Source organism: Canis lupus, chromosome X (assembly GCF_011100685.1).
Source record: "Canis lupus familiaris isolate Mischka breed German Shepherd chromosome X, alternate assembly UU_Cfam_GSD_1.0, whole genome shotgun sequence".
In the NCBI taxonomy this organism is placed as follows: Eukaryota; Metazoa; Chordata; class Mammalia; order Carnivora; family Canidae; genus Canis; species Canis lupus.
This window is the reverse complement of record NC_049260.1, coordinates 91,250,469-91,265,783: the sequence shown is the minus strand read 5'-3', so window position 1 is coordinate 91,265,783 and position 15,315 is coordinate 91,250,469. Positions and strand designations below refer to the sequence as shown.

Here is a 15,315-nt window from a genome sequence, read left to right as displayed (position 1 = left end):
AGAAAAAAAAAGGTGGTTGGCTCTTGAAGGAGCCTCTTGCAAAATTCCTGACAGACTCCTAAAGAGGTAAAATGGAACAATGATATGGAAGAAGGAGTATAAGTGAGTCAGCTGGAATAAAGCTGGGGAAACATTTTTTTTTTAATAAGAAGATGACTACCAAGGGCTTAACAGAGAATTACCCTACAGCTTGATTTTGTTTTTATCCTCTTCTTTTTGCCTTTGCCATCAGGAAACTATAAAAGTAAAATAAGCTTATGCAGTTTGTCAGAGAACTGAATTGAGCAGAACAAAAAAACAGCTTGCCTGTACAAAGAAGGTGCAGGGATTCTAAGGTTCTTGAGGTGAATAGGCTATGAGCACAGATAAGGCCTTACCAAGTCATTAAAGTAAGCAGGTAATTAAAGAGTTTTGATTTCTAAAACCCAGTAAGTTGAAATAGGAAGATCTAATGGTAAACTAAGACCAACACACAAGTGGCTAAGTCTAAGTTAGGAATCAGAAGGGTTCTGGTGATCAGAAAACCCTGGCATGAAGATTTTCTCCCCACTTAGGCCAGGCAGGAAAACAACATCAAACACAAAGCCAAAAACAAAGCCAAAAAACCACAGAGTTGAACAAAAATTGTAAACAGTTCAAATTTAGATAAGATACCGTTTTAGCTTTTAAATCTTGCTCTAAGTGCCTTGTTTTTAAAACTGGAATTGAAGTGTTATATACTGATTTTATTATATAAGATTTTATTTCTTTGAAAGATAAAGAGAATGCATGAGCACATATGAACGTCCTTGAGGAGGAGCAGAGAGAGACAAGCAGACGCCATGCTGAGTGTGAAGCCTGAGGTGGGACTCAATCTCATGACTCTAACTAAGATCAGGACCCAAGCCAAAATCAAGAGTTGGGCATCCAACTTACTTAGGTACATTTTTATGGTAAGTTTTATTAATCATATATGAAGGAGTAAAATCACTCATAGAAAGTGGTAAGTCAAATAACATCTTCAAGTAATAACAATACTCAAGTTAAAGAAATGAGATCTAAGAGAAAATCATTTGCTGGCCTTTCAAAATCAAATCATTTGTAAAAATAAACAAATTAAATAATTTGTGACAGTACCACACCTATTCTCACAACTCTAAGTTGGCTGCTACCAAAAGTGACAATCCCAACTCAACCTGAAAAGTCTAGGAATAGCAGGAAAGAAAGTGTTAGGCAATCACAAATGACTCTTATTTTCCTAGTACAGCCTTAATGTCATGTTTTAACTAAGCTGTTGAAAACGGACTCATTCATATTTCCCTAGATATATGGCAATACTAATTTATTAACAAGATTAACAAAAAGCCAAGAATATAGTTATAATTATCAAACAGGGAACTAACTGAACCCTAGAGATGTGAATTACTACTTCTATTATTCTTTGAAAGGCCATTTTTAGTTTTAAATACTATGAAAGCCATGAAGTAGAATATATCTAAAATACCTAATAACTGGGATCCTGGGGGGGTCAGTCAGTTAAGCGTCTGCCTTCAGCTTAGGTCATGATCCTGTCCTAGGATCAAGTCCTATGTCAGGGTCCCTGCTCAGTGGGGACTCTGCTTCTCCCTCTGCCCCTACCTTCTGCTCATGCACATAAACACTCTCTCTCAAATAAATAAAATATTTTTTCCCAAAGATTTATGTATTTATTCATGAGAGACAGAGAGAGAGGCAGAGACATAAGCCGAGGCAGAAGCAGGCTCCTTGCAGGGAGCCCAATGCGGGACTTGATCCCAGGATCACGCCCTGAGTCAAAGGCATACTCCCAACCGCTGAGCCACCCAGGTGTCCCACCAAATAAATAAAATCTTAAAAAACCCTAATAATGATTTTATCCATATTAATGGGAATAGGTGGTGAAAAAAATTTGGCACAATAGCTGTTTTTTTTAAAGCAGGTTTTGTGGCAACATTTATAAATAATCTTTAATAAAATCAAAGAAAACTTCATAAAGAAATATAAATCTAGTCACATATTTTTGTTTTTTTTAATCACATATAAATTACAAACTTAAAGGAGATCCTTAAGCAATGATGTGCATTCTGTCTAAAATGACAATCTGATTTTTCAAAACTGATTTATATAATTCATGCAGCTTTATGCCATATTCCTGAAAGAACATCTTGATAATCTATTTACTAACAAAAATAACAGAAAAATATATCTGTTCCCTGGGCCTACTCAAGAATTCTTTTTTTTTTCTACTCAAGAATTCTAAACTAAAAACATTCTAGTTTGCACATTTACAGACATTTAATAAATACCCACATTAAAAACAACTCCAGGAAAAGGCATCTATCTCACAATGTCCCAATTTGCCCAAGTGGGTTAGATAAAAGTCACATCTCTTAATGATTTTTTTAAAGATTTTATTTATTTATTCACAAGAAACACACACACACACACACACACACACACACACACACACAGAGGCAGAGACATAGGCAGAGGGAGGAGAAGCACGCTCCATTCAGAGAGCCTGATGTGGGACTCGATCTTGGGACTCCAGGATCATGTGCTGAGCCAAAGGCAGATGCTCAACCATTGAGCCACCCAGGCGTCTCTCTCTTAATGATTTAAAGTAATTTCTAGTAAAATCATAACAGAAACAGGTAACTAAATTTATGACTGCCTAGAGAAGTCAATACTAACACAGTCATGCTAAATCACTTTGTAACTTACTCTTTAAAAATAAACAAGAGGCTGGGTGGGCTATGGGCCATATCTGAAGCTTTAGCAAGTTAATGTGCTAATATGATTTTTGCAAGTTATCTAAAACATGCAATAGTGTATTAATCTTAGAAAGGAAAAGGTGGGGGCGGGGCGCCTGGCTGGCTCAGTCGTTGGAACATATGACTCTTGATCTTGGGTTGTGAGTTCAGGTCCCACACTGAGTGAAGAACTTACTTAAAGAAAAAAAGTAAATGCCAATAGGATCAGCCTATATAAAAATTTGAACTTTAAAGAATCTGTCACAATCCTCCTTTAAAATTTTTTACATAAATCAATTCTATTGTCAGTGAACTTATTATTCAGACTTTGAGATTCTTCCTTTTTCTCCTTCTGAGTTTACTGCTCATTACCAAAGATGGGCAGAGGAACAAAAATCAAACCAAACCATTCTTTTTTTTTAATTTTTATTTTTAATTTACTGCTGTCTATGATAAAAGCCTCGATGGAAAAAGAGGTTGTAAACTAATGACTGAACTGAGGTTTTGGTGTAACTGATAGCTTTTAATTATTCATGTTCTCCTTCCATGTCATGAATAGAAAAATAAGCATACTTCAGTACATTTAATATTAAGCATTTTATTTTATAAATTTTATATTATATAACTATGCTTTATGTATTTGAATTTCTATTTCTGCATACTTTAATGAATATGTATTAAAGACTCAATACTCTAGAAAAATCTCAAATTACCTTAAATGCTTATTTACATAAAACATTCTGAGTGGCACATTTATTATTAATTATAAAAAAGGTTATTCAATCTTAGATCTTAAATAGTAATTACTGATAATGTTATTTTTCTAATTAGCTACGAGGAATGCATTTTTTCCTACTAATTTGACAGCCAAAAGAGGTTTGATTAGGTGGAAAATATTAATAACTACCACATGCATTCATTGTGACTGCTAGAAAACAGCTTTCAAGGGGAAGAAAAAAAAAGAAGCATTGTGTTTCCAATTAGTGGCTTGTAGCCAAAAATATGATCAGTTATACCAAAAAAGCAAAACAACGCCCCCCTCGCCAAAACTGTGGCCTAAGTAAACAAGTGACAACAATCTCCAAAACAAACACAGAAAAAAAAATCCAGGATCAAGACTTTTTGATGAAGCACAGAAGCCCAATCAGCAATAGCTCACATCTTGAGGGGTTTTCTCTTAGGAACAAGGAACATACTCCACGAAATGTAGTTAGAAGTATCTGGGATTCCAGCTCTTGCAGCAGCAAGGTCATTTTCTGACCCAGCTACTGTACCATAATCAATTCCATCAAAGCTTAAAAAGAACATGAAAAATACTGCTTATTGTTTTATTTTTTTTTTAGAGATTTTATTTATTTATTTGAGGAAGCGAGTGAGCGCACAAGCAGGGAGAGGAGAGGGAGAAGCAGACTTCCTGCTGAGCAGGGAGCCAGATGCGAGACTCTTATCCTGGGACTCCAGGATCTTGACCCAAGCTGAAGGCAAATGCCCAACCGCCCGAGCCATCCAGGTTCCCCTGCTTTTTATTTTTCTAAACAATAAATTATACATACCCAAATGGCAGGAGAGTTAGTCTCATCACTCTAACAATTCACACTTAAAATATAACATCACAAATGTTTACAGTTTAGAAAAGGAAAGTAGGGAGAGACCTAACGTTTTATATTTTCATTCAAAACCATTATCTAATTACCACAAAGTAGTGAAGTTCCACTTCTGTTGGCTAGCCCTTATCTACCTTGGACTGAGTTTTATTTGCAAAATTAGGATAAAAATTGTCCTACCTATCCCACAAAAATTGTCCCTTCTGCCTCATAGAGCTGCAGGATAATCAGAAGAGATAATGTGACTAAAGAAGTACCTTTGAAAACTCATGCCCAACACTGGTTGACAGCATGGCATTATTCTTTACACATAACAACACACAGGACTATAATACTTATTATGAACCCATTCATCCCTGGAAGAAAAAATTGATAACAAGAAATTGATATGACTACGGGATAACTGACAACACCTCCCAAGGCTTCACTGTTCACATTTAATATTTGCTGAGTACAGGATGTCCTCAAGTTACAAAGGTTCCATAAATCCAAACCACTGTCCTTGCCTCAGCCCCCTCCATTTCCTCCGTCTTTACTCTTATAGGAACTGGGGTAGGAGTGGGGGTGCAGATTTGGGAAAACCAGGAAGTTCAAAAGTAGAAGAAAATGTGAAGAGAAGTGGACCACCACAGAGCATGCCTACTCACCATCCCTATTACCATCTAAACCTTTTGTTGCTACTACATAGCAGCTGTGAACATCTCTCTCTGCTGGGAAATAAGGCAAAAGTTAAAGGTCAACAGCCAAGAGCTATGGCCTGGAACAAAATAGGGACAGTAAAGTTCACTTAAAGGAAAAGAGACTGATCTCAGTCATTAGCCTTAATCTCTAAAGCCAACCCAATATAGATAAAATATCAATTGCAAAGTATTGACAAACCTACTCACTTCCACTCACAAATGTACTAATTTTATCAAGCTACTACCTATTCATTCTGCTCACCTGTCTTCCATTAACCCAATAAACCTACCCCCACAAGTGGAATGCTAACCAATCCCACTTACCAACACATCTGCTATATCCGATTTAACCAATCTTTCCCTAACTCTTCCCAAAGACCCAGCTGTTATAGTGGCCATCACAGTCCCTTCTCAGTTGTAAGGGACAATAAGTTATTAAATGCTAGTGAATTTCTGTAGTAATGACACTGGGTAAACGAAGGAGAAAGCTGGGGGTAAATGAGATGGATATTAAGTTCATCCTTGGCTAGTTTTTCCAGTTCGAGAGCAATGCCAGAAAAAAACACTCCCACCTCTTCTCTTGAGCCTACTTAGTAACCAGGATGCTTGCTTCTGAGAAAGTGGGTTTGAATACAGCTTCTACATTCTATTCATTGGTTCTCTAGAAAGTTTGACCTGTGGTTCATAAGAATGCCTACAGTTCAACGAGTTTGTACCGGAATAGTCTATGACAATTAGTGGTCAAGTAGGTTTTATACAGGTATGGCTTGCTCTGTACAGGTTACCCACTGGAAAATATTAAGGTTTTCTGTCAGAAATTTCCATTTAAAAAATTTTTTTATCTTCCCCCTCACTCCTCACTTTCTATATAAAAATGATCAGGATTAGGGCCCTATGGAAAAGTAAAGCTTTTATTGCCCTTAAATCTATTTGTGGAACTAAAATAAAGTTCTCTTTTGAGCATTATCAGAATTTCACCACAGTTTTGATTAGGATATATTAGTCTTAAAACGAAGCCATTCAAATCATGATTTCAACAAGAATTCAAGCCAGGAACATTTATTAATTCACAAACTTACAATCTTAGTACATAATCTTCTAGTTTAACAAGATAAACATGTTTTGAAAAGTAAAAAAATAAAAAAAATCTTAAGATTAAAATTCTACTTTGAGTTTAAAAAGACATTATTGTTATGTATAGAAACAGGAATACTGGCTAAATCTTTAGCAGATTAATAACCTTGTCCAATTCAGTTAACCTGAGATTATTAATTGTGCTTATTTGGAAGTTACATCATACAATATTAATAAGCATGAGCACCAAACAGTAACACAAATACTAATAATGCACAAACCAATTTTATAAATCCTAAATACTTCTTCAATGTTTTTAATTTTTTTAAAGATTTATTTGACAGAGAGAGAGAGAGAGCGCGCTGCTGCAGGGGGAGAAATAGAGGGGAGAGGGAGAAGTAGGCCCTCTGCTGAGCAGGGAGCCCGATGTGGGGCTTGATCCCAGGACCCTGGGATCATGACCTGAGCCAAAGGCAGATGCTTAACCCACTGAGCCACCCAGGAACGCCCCCCCCCTTTTAAAAGTAACCTCTACATCCAGCGTGGGGTTCCAACTCATGATCAAGAGTCATGCTCTTCTGACCGAGCCAGCCAGGTACCTCTTCAATATCCTTATTTTTAGCAAGACAAGTAAACATTTACTGAGGTTTTTAAGAGATTAAAAAGTACTTGTCAAGTAAATAGAAAGGCTTATAATAACGACCTCCACTACTATCCAGTCTTTACCTTTCCCTTCCCATTTATTCGAAGGCTGCAAAAGAAAGATAACCTTTCCTAATTTCTAAACAATTTTCTCAAGTTAGAATGAATTAATCTAAGAGTCATTCTTTCTATAACCCACAGAAATCATTATTGTTAGAAGTCAGATTGCTTATTTGGTAGCTGCTGATGAATCAAGGTGCTTTTATGTCACTTCAGCTAGTTTGTGATGATTTGCAAATTTATTTCTTAACTGATCACTCTTGATCTTGAAATTTATTCTAGCTGATATTACAAAAGGATGGCCATTGGATGTCAGTGATGCAATGTATTCAATCTTCAAGACAATGACTAACAATGGAACTGGGAACAGTAGTGTGAGGAACTGTTGCCTAAATGCATTCTTTTTAAATTCTGAAGGCTTAAAATGTTTGGAGACAAAAAGTTTTTGCGGACTTAAAACTAATTTACCCAGATGGAATGCCAAACTATAAACTGCCAGACAGCTGCAGCTGGCAATAAAATACTAAAACCTGAAGAGCTTTAACAGAACCTGATTATATGGTAATCCTAGTAGCTGAGACAAGGCAAAGGAGCTAGAAGAATAACTGATAGGCTGATTGCTATGGCAACCAAGATAAATTTGTATACTGACTGGGGAAAAACATAGGGGTTGCCATCAGGTATGAGGCCCACATTAAGTTTCACATGCTTTTTCCTCAATTTTAAATCATGAGATGACAAACTAACACAAAGCCCACTCAGTCTGAAATAAGAGAATGGGGGTTCTGCTCTAAAGAGTAAGGAAAGCCCCCAATTAAAGGTTTATCTGAATAATATCCCACAGCTAAAAGAGAACAGACCGAGTGAAAGTTTGTAGAAATTAGTTTAGCTCTGGGTAGAAAAACAGAAATGTAGGTTATTTATCAATTTAAGTTAGATATCAGGAGGACATCATAAAGTACCTACAGTTTTTGTTACTTTAAATTTTGTTTAAGGTATTTCTTATGGGCTATTAATCTCTTACAAAAAGGATTATTTAATTCACACTGTGTAGATGCGAATCTAAAACAATAGTAAATGGTGTGCTTTGTTTTATCTCAATTATCTACGCTCCAGGAAGCAGCCTTATAACCTGGTCTCTATATTGGCTACTGGGGCTATCCTCACCCCCTGTGCCTCAATCACCACCCCCATCAACCAAACCCTTCCTCCACCTACACTACCCCAGGAAGTAATTACCAGAATTGCATGCAGAGTATGAGGAGGAAACAAACAGCATCTTTAAGGGGTTTGCCTGGTAAATTCACCTGACTTTGTCAAAGTTAAAACAATGAAGAGAACACAAGGAAGGTTGTATAATGTAAAGGTTACCCAGTAAGTCTCAAATACCAAAAATCAGAAATTATTTACTGTTCAGTAAGCCCACCACTGAATTGCCAACATCCTAAAACTACATAGGTTTTCAACATCTTAAAAATTAAATTTTATCTACTCTATGTTATGCAGTAGGTTATCACAAGAGCCAAGTAAGCTTTTCAGTTTACAGGAGTTTGTACAGATTAAAAGTGAGCCCCCAAACTGCCATACTAATACGAACTGTCCTATCTCCATGAATCACCAATTGACAGTTGGAGGTCACTAAATTTAGAGCCTGAATTTACCTTACATGTAGGTCTGTCCCCCCCCCCCCCCCCGCCCCGCTTCAACATGAAATTACGTGGGTGTGATAAACAGCTTTTACAAATATATTTCTATCAATCCACAAAGCCAAAAGCAATCAATAATAATCTGGGATTTATAAATATAATCTGATTAAATGCCAGTCTATGAACAGCCATTTTAAGGAATCTTTCCTAAAGTAACCCATATTGCACAAATGTTTTTAATCGAAATTTGTATCTATTTTCACTTCAGAGGGAAATATTTCTGATGCCTAAGTAAAGTGAGAAGCTTAAGTTTTCAACAAAGGCGGCTATGCAACTTTTTGTTTTCAGATTGAACAATTCTTCAGGACAGTCTGATCTCAGTTCTCATGACTTAAAAAAAATAAAGACTTCACCATTACTCCAATCTAAAATGAAAGACTAGTGGGGCACTTGCCTGGCTCAGATGGTAGAACATGCAACTTTTGATCTCAAGGTCCTCAGTTCAAGCCCCATGTTGAGCATGGAGCCTATTTAAAAAAAAAAAAAAAAAAAAGACTGGGGCTCCTACTAGACTCCTGAAACTAAACTGAGTAACAATCACTGTTCTTAGATCAACTATTCTGCCACCGGTTTTCATCCTGATCTGGAGAAAATTAGTGGGCAAAAGCTAGAATCCTAGACAGAACAGTCCATGTCCTCTGACATCAGGGCATGACAAAACAGAACCACCATAGATAGGAGACCATCTTAATACCCCACTAATAGGGTAAGTGCCAGTAACCTAGAGCAGGGATAGCTAGCAATACTTTCCCTCCTTCCACAGACAAGGCAGCATGGTACAAATGAAGAATCAGGAGACCTGGGTTATAGTTTCAAGTCTGCCACTAATCAGCAATGGGTTGACCTTCCCTCTCTAAACCTAGGTTTCTCTCAGTTAAATGGGAGGGTATGGGACGCCTGGGTAGCTCAGCGGTTAAGTGTCTTCCTTAGGCTCAGGTTGTGATCCTGGAGTCCCAGGATCGAGTCCCATGTCAGGTTTCCTGCATGGAGCCTGCTTCTTCCTCTGCTTATGTCTCTGCCTCTCATGAATAAATAAATAAAATATTTTTAAAAAATCAGAGGGCTGCATTGAATGATTTCTCATCCTTTCCTATCCTAAAAATGTTACCATTCTATCCATCCTTTCAAAGCCTCAAAAATATTTTGGTTGCCACTAAAAAATAAAGAATGCTCAAAATGTCACATTTATTTTTATAACATGTTCTTACTGCCAGTCTTTAGTGTATGTATGATCCATTCAACTAGCAGGAGCATTCATCTTGAAAATCATGGAAAGATTTCCCAAGAACAAAAGCTTACCAATAAAAGCACACTATTAAACCTCAACACGATGACAGACTTTTAGAGTTGGAAGTTCTCAGGCTGTAATCTCAATTTAAAGATGAGGAAATGAAATGACTCAGAGTCCAGGGCTTTTTCTACTATACCACACTTCCTCCTCCCTTTCCTGCTTTATCAAAACATAGCAAAGTAGCAAAAAGAATGAAAGACTGCAAAACTGACCTGGATTCTAGTCCTAATTGCCATTAATTTGCTGTGGCACCTTGGACAAGTCACTTTCCCTCGTTAGGCTTTGGTTTTCTTATTTATGTATGTATGTATGTATGTATGTATTTATTTATTTATTTGGTTATTTATTTATTTAGCAGAGAGAGAGTGAGTGAGTGAGAGAGAACAAGTAGGGGGAGCAGCAGCGGGAGAAGCAGGCTCCCTGCTGAGCAGGGAGTCAGATGTGGGGCTGCCAGGCTTGAACCCACCAGGGTCCTGAACCCTGAACCCAAGGCAGACACTTAACTGAAAGCACTTAACTGACTGAGCTACCCAGGTGCCCCCACAATAATTTATATGCAGAAATTTAACTAGATGCCCCTTCTAGCTGTAACATGGTATGATGTTATTAAATCCCTATCTTAGGGAACCCTCTTGGGTCCCCTCCCTCCTCAGAAGCTTTGTACTCTCAATAAATTTTGCTTTCTGCCCACCAAAAAAAAAAATCATATCTGACAAAATAAACATTCCTGAAAGAGAAAAGTGGGAATTTCTAGCCAAGAGAACTGAAAAGTGGGCTGCCAGTTTTAAATAGATGCATCAGTTCAATTCAGCAAGCTGGTCCTAAAGCATTCTACTCCAGAATCTCTACACACACTTACACACAGTGTGGCATAGCTATGATGTACTGGAAAAAAAAATACTGGACTATGAGTCTGAAAAACTGGCTTCAAATCCCAATTCTATCACTTACAAGCTGTGTTTCATAAGCCAATTCATTAATCTCTCTGAGTCTAAGGTTCCTCATACGTAAAAATGGAGAAAACAAGGAAATCTGACCTAAAATATCAATCAAACTTAAGCATTATAAATGTGGTGTTATAGGGGCGCCTGGGTGGCTCAATTGGTTAATCATCTGCCTTCAGCTCAGATCAGGATCCCAGGGTCCTGGGATCAAGCCCAAGTTGGGCTCTTTGCTCAGTGGGGAGCCTGTTTCCCCCTCTCCCTCTGCTGCTCCCCCTGCTTGTGCTCTCTCTCAAATAATAAAAATCTTTTTGAAAATTAAAAAAATACAGGATCCTTGGGTGGCTCAGCGGTTTGGCGCCTGCCTTTGGCCGAGGGTGTGATCCGGGATCGAGTCCCACATCAGGCTCCTGGCATGGAGCCTGCTTCTCCTTCTGCCTGTGTCTCTGCCTCTCTCTCTCTCTCTTTCACGAATAAATAAATAAAATCTTAAAAAAAGAAAATTAAATTAAAAAAATATAAACATATGTGGTGAATATTGCAAAGCTGGGCAATTGGAGAAGATCTGCCACCGTGGAAAAGTAGGCAGTACTGGAATGAAGTCTTTCTATTAAGAAACTGGGCTGATCTTTAACCTATAAAGAGTAGAACAAAACTGAAGACACCACTGAAGGGAACAGAAGAAATAAATCAATTTCAGGAAATGGACTGTGTATTTGGATTCTGATTAACAAAACATGAGATAACTTTCACTTGTGAATCAGTTTACTACAATTTGTTTTTCTTTTTTAAAGATTTTATTTTATTTATTCATGGGACACACAGAGAGAGAGAGGAGCAGAGACACAGGCAGAGGGAGAAGGAGGCTCCATGCAGGGAGCCCGACATGGGACTCGATCCCGGGTCTCCAGGATCACACCCCGGAATGAAGGTGGCGCTAAACCGCTGAGCCACCGGGGCTGTCCGGTTCACTACAATTTGATGAAATGATCTATGTACTGTGGTACACCCGTCAGCAAGGAAAATTTCTTAAAGTTTGCAAACTCAGCTTGTTAAATTCTTAAGAGTCTGTATGGTGTGCCACTGCAGTTCAATCAAGGGACAGAAGATATTTCTGGTGACCAGATATCTAGTGATACCATCTATTTCCACAAATCAAGATTTCTCATTGCATTTCTCTTCAAGGTATCTTACACGAAAGACAAAACCTGTCACAACAGAGGAAATATCAATGATGCCACAACCATTTTCAGTCCTCCCAGTACTACTAGTTCTTTTCAGATGCAACTGTCCGGACGAACCTAATTCTCTTCCAAATCCCCCCTACTAATACAGATGGGAGCCATGAAATTCACAGACTGACACTATAGCTTTACCCATAGAGTTCAACACCATTAATATTTGGAGAAGTTAGAGTTAAAATTAGAAGGTTAGGTCCCAAGAGACGTTTTTACTTTTCACCTACTATCAAAGGATCAAAGTACTTGAGAAGCTCTATTATCCCAAGAGGCAAGAAGTGATTCTATCAATTCTATCAAAATGACTCACTGGATTTAAATAAGTTAAATAGCTCCAAGTTCTGCATACTTCCTCTCAAAGTAACCACTGTGTGAAGTTAAATTTGTTAATTCCAAGAAAGGACAAGGGAATGGACATTTGGGTTCTTTCTGTGCCAAGTACTAGACAAAATAAACTCCTGATATAACTGTTCTTCAAAATTAAATGTTTCGTTCACTGAGAAGGAACAATATTCACATATTTCTAAAATGATTACAATCATATACATAGTTATTTCCTTCCCCACTCCACACATACTCAAAAGCATTAATCGATTAGGTATATCATTCAACCTAAATCGACAGTTCAAAGGGAAAAGCAACAAAAACAAAATTTAATTTCAAGGGAATCCAAACATTTTGGCGCCAAAAGTATTTTCAATCCTGTACCATCTAGCTATGAACTTGTTTCAGATACTGAACTTGAAGGAGACTCAGTGCCAACTCAAGATTGGGCCTTGCCACCCAAAAATCTCGTAATAGTGATAGGAAGGCTGGTGGAAACACATCTGCCATCTACAACGTACATTTCTTTCTGATTTTGCTGCTGTGACTTTTTTGCTATATGTTATATATAAAATATATTAAGCTTTAGAATGACTTCTAGAAAGTACAAATAACTTTATTTGCATCAAGCAGTGTTTCTTCCATGGGGAAAATTTGGGAATTGAAGGCAGCTAAATTCCTGTAACCGTATAAGTGTCTACTTACATTAATATACAAATTTCACTAATTCTCGAGTTCTTACAGCATGAAAATATATTTCACTGCCTCAATTTCCACCCAAGTCCGTAGAGGAGTTCGGCAAAATAGCTTTAAATCCTGTTTCAACTTTTAAAAGTGGAGGAGTCGGTAAGTAGAAGTCCCAGTCAAGCAGTCCCAGACAAGCAAAGCATTCCAACTACTGCACTTTCTTACTCAGAATCTCTCAAACTAATCATCATTAAAACATTTTGCAGAATTAGATAAACAAGACAAAGCTGTGGCTCTTCCAACGAACAGATTACTCAGCACTTGTTTGTATTTCTGTAGTTGGTTATGTACAACTGTAATTGTGGCCGGCTATCCTTTTAAGACGGCATTCTCCCTAATGGTAAGGACCGTGTCTTCGATTTCCTTTGCCTCACGGTGAGGTGCTATTTTAGTAAAACACTGTTGATGTAGGTACATCAGCTAGAGGACTTTCCTAAGTAAATATCCAACCTTTCCCTCTGCCGCTCCTTTTCTTTCTATACAACGAAGAGGGCGGTGGATAATTAAAGCTACCTTCGAAACGAATAGGTAAGTTAGCGGCAAAAGAAGAGAACCAGCGGGAAGTGCAATTTCTTCTGTTACTGCTCTGTGGTCCCCAAGGCCAAAACGGATGTTTCGAAGGTAAAACGCTGAACCTCACAAATACAAATCGCCGGCTCTCGGACACGTAAAGTGTCCCACCTCGAAGAAAGCAGGGCAAGACAAGAAAGGGGCTCCTTAGCCCCAGGGACCGCTCCCCAGGGAAAGGAGGAGGTTTTGCCAAGGTGGGCCATTCCCCCTCCCCCGAATCCCTCTGTAGTGCGGGAGTGAGAACAGAGAAGCAGCGGTGGCGGACACAGCGAGACCTGGGAGGGGTGCCGGGGGGAAGGCACAGGGGAAACCGGGGGACCGGAGCGCCCGGCTTCTGGGCCATAGCTCCAGTTACTTACCCTACAGGGTAGCCGCCCCCTAGGTGCACATCTTCAGGGGCATCAAAGAATTCCTCGGTGTCGCTTTCCGACGCCATTTATAGGACACACCCGCGGGTGAGGGGGCCGGCGCCGCCTGGAGGGAGGGTGACTTTCGTCTCCTCCTTGTCGTCCTCCTCCCCGGCGAGACCGTGAGGAGGTGGGTCCCGGGCGAGGATAGGGACGGAGGAGACGATCTAGAGTGAGGAGCCGGTGAGGAGCAGGGGGCCGCCGTCAGCTGCCGCGCTGCGGGAACGACCAGTCAAGCGGCAGCCTGAGGAGGTGGCGGTGGGTCCAGGGACTGTTGCAGCCGCCGCTCCCGGCGATAGGTGTACAGGGAGAGTGAGCGAAGAGGCGGTGGCTCTCTGTGGGGGAGGGCGGGCGCGCCGACGACAGCGGCTCCAATTTCTCCCGCAGCAGCAATTACAGCAGCTGGGAGAGCCAGATGCCCGCAAAATACGGACGCGCACCTAACCTCGCGAGATTTCGGGAGGGGCCGGTTAGAGCGTGGGCGGGGCGAAGAGGAGGCGGGGGCGGTTCCAGAGCGGCGGCGCTCAGATTTCTGCTACCCGAGAGGCCTATCAAAACGGCGCAAGCGCGTTGAGGGCGTTCGGTGACGGACGGAAGTAGCCGAGGAGGGTGGGGAAGAGCCTCCTGGAGGGAGGAGCCTACAACCTGCGCAGGAGCGGGGTGGTGCCTCGGCTCCTAGGGAGTGCGCCCAACGTAGGTGGGGTGTGGCGGATTGTCTTACCCTGTAACCCTGGAGTTCGGAAGACCCGCATCTTCAGAGGGGTGGTTTTGAGTCTGCTTTTTTTCCTTGTGAGGAAATGATGTCGGGAAACCTTGGCGTTGTGGTTTGCATTTACGTCGTCTTCATTTATCCAAGCCCAGAGTATCCCACCCTAGGGCATAGGCAGGTCCACCACCGCTAGCGTTACGGGAATAACTCGAGCTGTTTACTACAGGATCTCTGATTGAGGTCCCTAGAGACGATCCTGCCGGCCAGAGGGTGGGGTCCATGAGATCGTGGGGAGTGTGCCAGTTCCATGAAGTAATGATGGATTCATTGCTGGAGCGGAGCCAGCATAAGGCTTCCAGTTACTCTTTCTCTAAACAAATATTTGTTGCTGCCCACACTTAATGTGAGAGAAATTCTTACAGACTGGCCAAGATGTGGATCAGTCAGTGGTAAATATTTATTGAACAGATACTACTGTGGCAGAGCTAAGAGCTAGTAACTTAATTCTGACCCTAGATTGTCCAATGTCCAGTGATAAAAATAGATAAGTACTTTTTGAAAGACCAAGATGT

The 15,315-nt window shown here is 39.9% G+C and overlaps 1 protein-coding gene across 1 annotated transcript in view; it reads right to left on the bottom strand.

Moving 5' to 3' along the window:
* The window catches only part of WDR44 (WD repeat domain 44), an 82,247-nt gene extending 67,768 nt beyond the window's left edge, over positions 1 to 14,479 (bottom strand). Inside the window, exon 1 of the mRNA XM_038588148.1 lies at positions 13,987 to 14,479. Coding sequence (XP_038444076.1) covers positions 13,987 to 14,063 — 77 coding nt within the window. The 5' untranslated portion in view covers positions 14,064 to 14,479. The remainder of the gene's footprint in view (positions 1 to 13,986) is intronic.
* Between the last annotated feature and the right edge of the window lie 836 nt (positions 14,480 to 15,315).